The 1,876-nt window shown below is 35.2% G+C and overlaps 1 protein-coding gene across 1 annotated transcript; it reads right to left on the bottom strand.

Annotated features, from left to right (window-relative positions):
- Positions 1-57: 57 nt before the first annotated feature.
- Positions 58-295, bottom strand: SARC_01098 (hypothetical protein; the record flags this gene model as incomplete). Its single annotated transcript, XM_014305191.1, has 2 exons — positions 58-139; positions 180-295. The coding sequence occupies 2 exons, from the start codon at positions 293-295 to the stop codon at positions 58-60; spliced, it is 198 nt and encodes a 65-aa protein (XP_014160666.1).
- Between the last annotated feature and the right edge of the window lie 1,581 nt (positions 296-1,876).

Here is a 1,876-nt window from a genome sequence, read left to right as displayed (position 1 = left end):
CATATATATATATATACACACACACACACACATATATATATATATACCCACATACCCTCAATGAAGCGTGTATCTCGCTGTCAAAGGTTCCTCCCCATATACACTCGCCTCCTTTACCGGTGTTGGTAGGATCTCCAGTCTGTATTATAAAGTCTTTAATATTCCTGTGAAACTTACACCCTTCATAGTAACCACTGCCGCATAGAGCAAGGAAATTCTCACAAGCGCGTGGGCATAGATCTATAAACAATTCTAACTTCAGGTCTCCCAACGAGGTAGTGATAGTTACAGACATCCTTCAAGTAATTCAGTTGGACTGATATGCTGTTATGGTATAGTTACGTGCAGATAGCAATCAGAACCATGTATGTTTCACCCCCCCCAATAAACAGTGTAGACGATATTGCACTTGTGATGTATTTTATATGTATGCACTACATATCCAGTATCCACATATGTGCATTTAATTGTGTACATAAATAAATATACGTACATTTGTATCCGTTTGTATTTATGTATTTAGTTATTTATTTTTGTTTTTTATATATTATTCAAAAAACAAAACTAAAAAAAGGATGAGACTGCAGTCAACGCACAACGAGAGTCAACACTCAACACCTGCCTAGTGCTAAGCTCAATGCGTTAAAAGTTGTAACTTATTTTGCCTCGAATACACATTGAAGTTGTAACTTTTATATCTCGATAGTACACTTCCATATATGATAGGTGCATTTTCCAGCAGTTGTGACAGTCGTCACAACTGCTCAATCTCTTTTGACTGCCTATTATCAATTTCGTGGCCTAAAATTTTTAACGATCGGACAGCTTATTGAGTGCAGTTTCCAAAATATTTTTCTAGTTGATTTGTCCTAAATAAAAGTTATAACTTTTAAAAATCAAAAAGTTAACATCAAAGTTGGAATTATATATTCCGTACCCCTATAACTTATGGAGCTTAGGTCTAGTGTCTACAGCCTATTTACACTCGACACTACAAGAACGAAGAATCCCAAAAGCACTAAAGAGTGTGCAAACGACCGCAGAAATGGGTTTCCAGTTCGGTATATCCATATCATGACTCACCTGTATTTATATATTTCTAAATGGACAATTTAAAAAGAGGCTATACTCATAGCCCTCTAAATTAAATATACACTATGCTCGGTTTTATATGTTTATATGAGTATATATTTTTTCATAGCCTTCGTGATACACAAAGGAAAATGTACGTATATAAATTTATAAAAAATACATATCATATTTAAAAAAAAAAGCCTAAATCAGACAGAGGCTAGTCAGGCTGCCTATTAGGCTAATAGCCCCTGTATGTATTTATGTTGTAGGGATTGTAGGCCCTCTACTTAGTAATTATTGTACAACAATAAAGTGCTCTTCACTCTTTTTAGTTTTTAGGGGGAAGTACGCTCACGCTCAACTCCAAAATTCTCGATCTATGTAATAAACTAATAATGATCTGCTGGGTCTGGGTCAAGACTCAAGACTCAAGACACTCAAGAGAGGTTGATATATATTTTTACATACGCGCGTTGGTCGAGAGAGGGTGATATATTTTTGCAGACGCTCGTGTGAGAATGGTATAATGTTGAGAAATGCTGGTTATATGCACACAAGAGGTCAATACACAAGTGTGCATACATAGTAGAAGGACAATACATAGAATTACGAATAATTACCTAACTAGATGGAGTCACGATATCGTATAGAAGGGTGCATACATAGTAGAAGTAGAAGGACAATACATAGAATTACGAATAATACCTAACTAGATGGAGTCACGATATAACTAATAGATTGATACAGACACGCAACCTGCACATAAATATTTAACAATAGCCATCAACTTTACAGTACATAT

The sequence above is a fragment of the Sphaeroforma arctica genome, assembly GCF_001186125.1.
Source record: "Sphaeroforma arctica JP610 unplaced genomic scaffold supercont1.41, whole genome shotgun sequence".
NCBI lineage: Eukaryota > Ichthyosporea > Ichthyophonida > Sphaeroforma > Sphaeroforma arctica.
The sequence above is the reverse complement of the archived record's forward strand: the minus strand, read 5'-3'. Positions and strand labels throughout refer to the sequence as shown.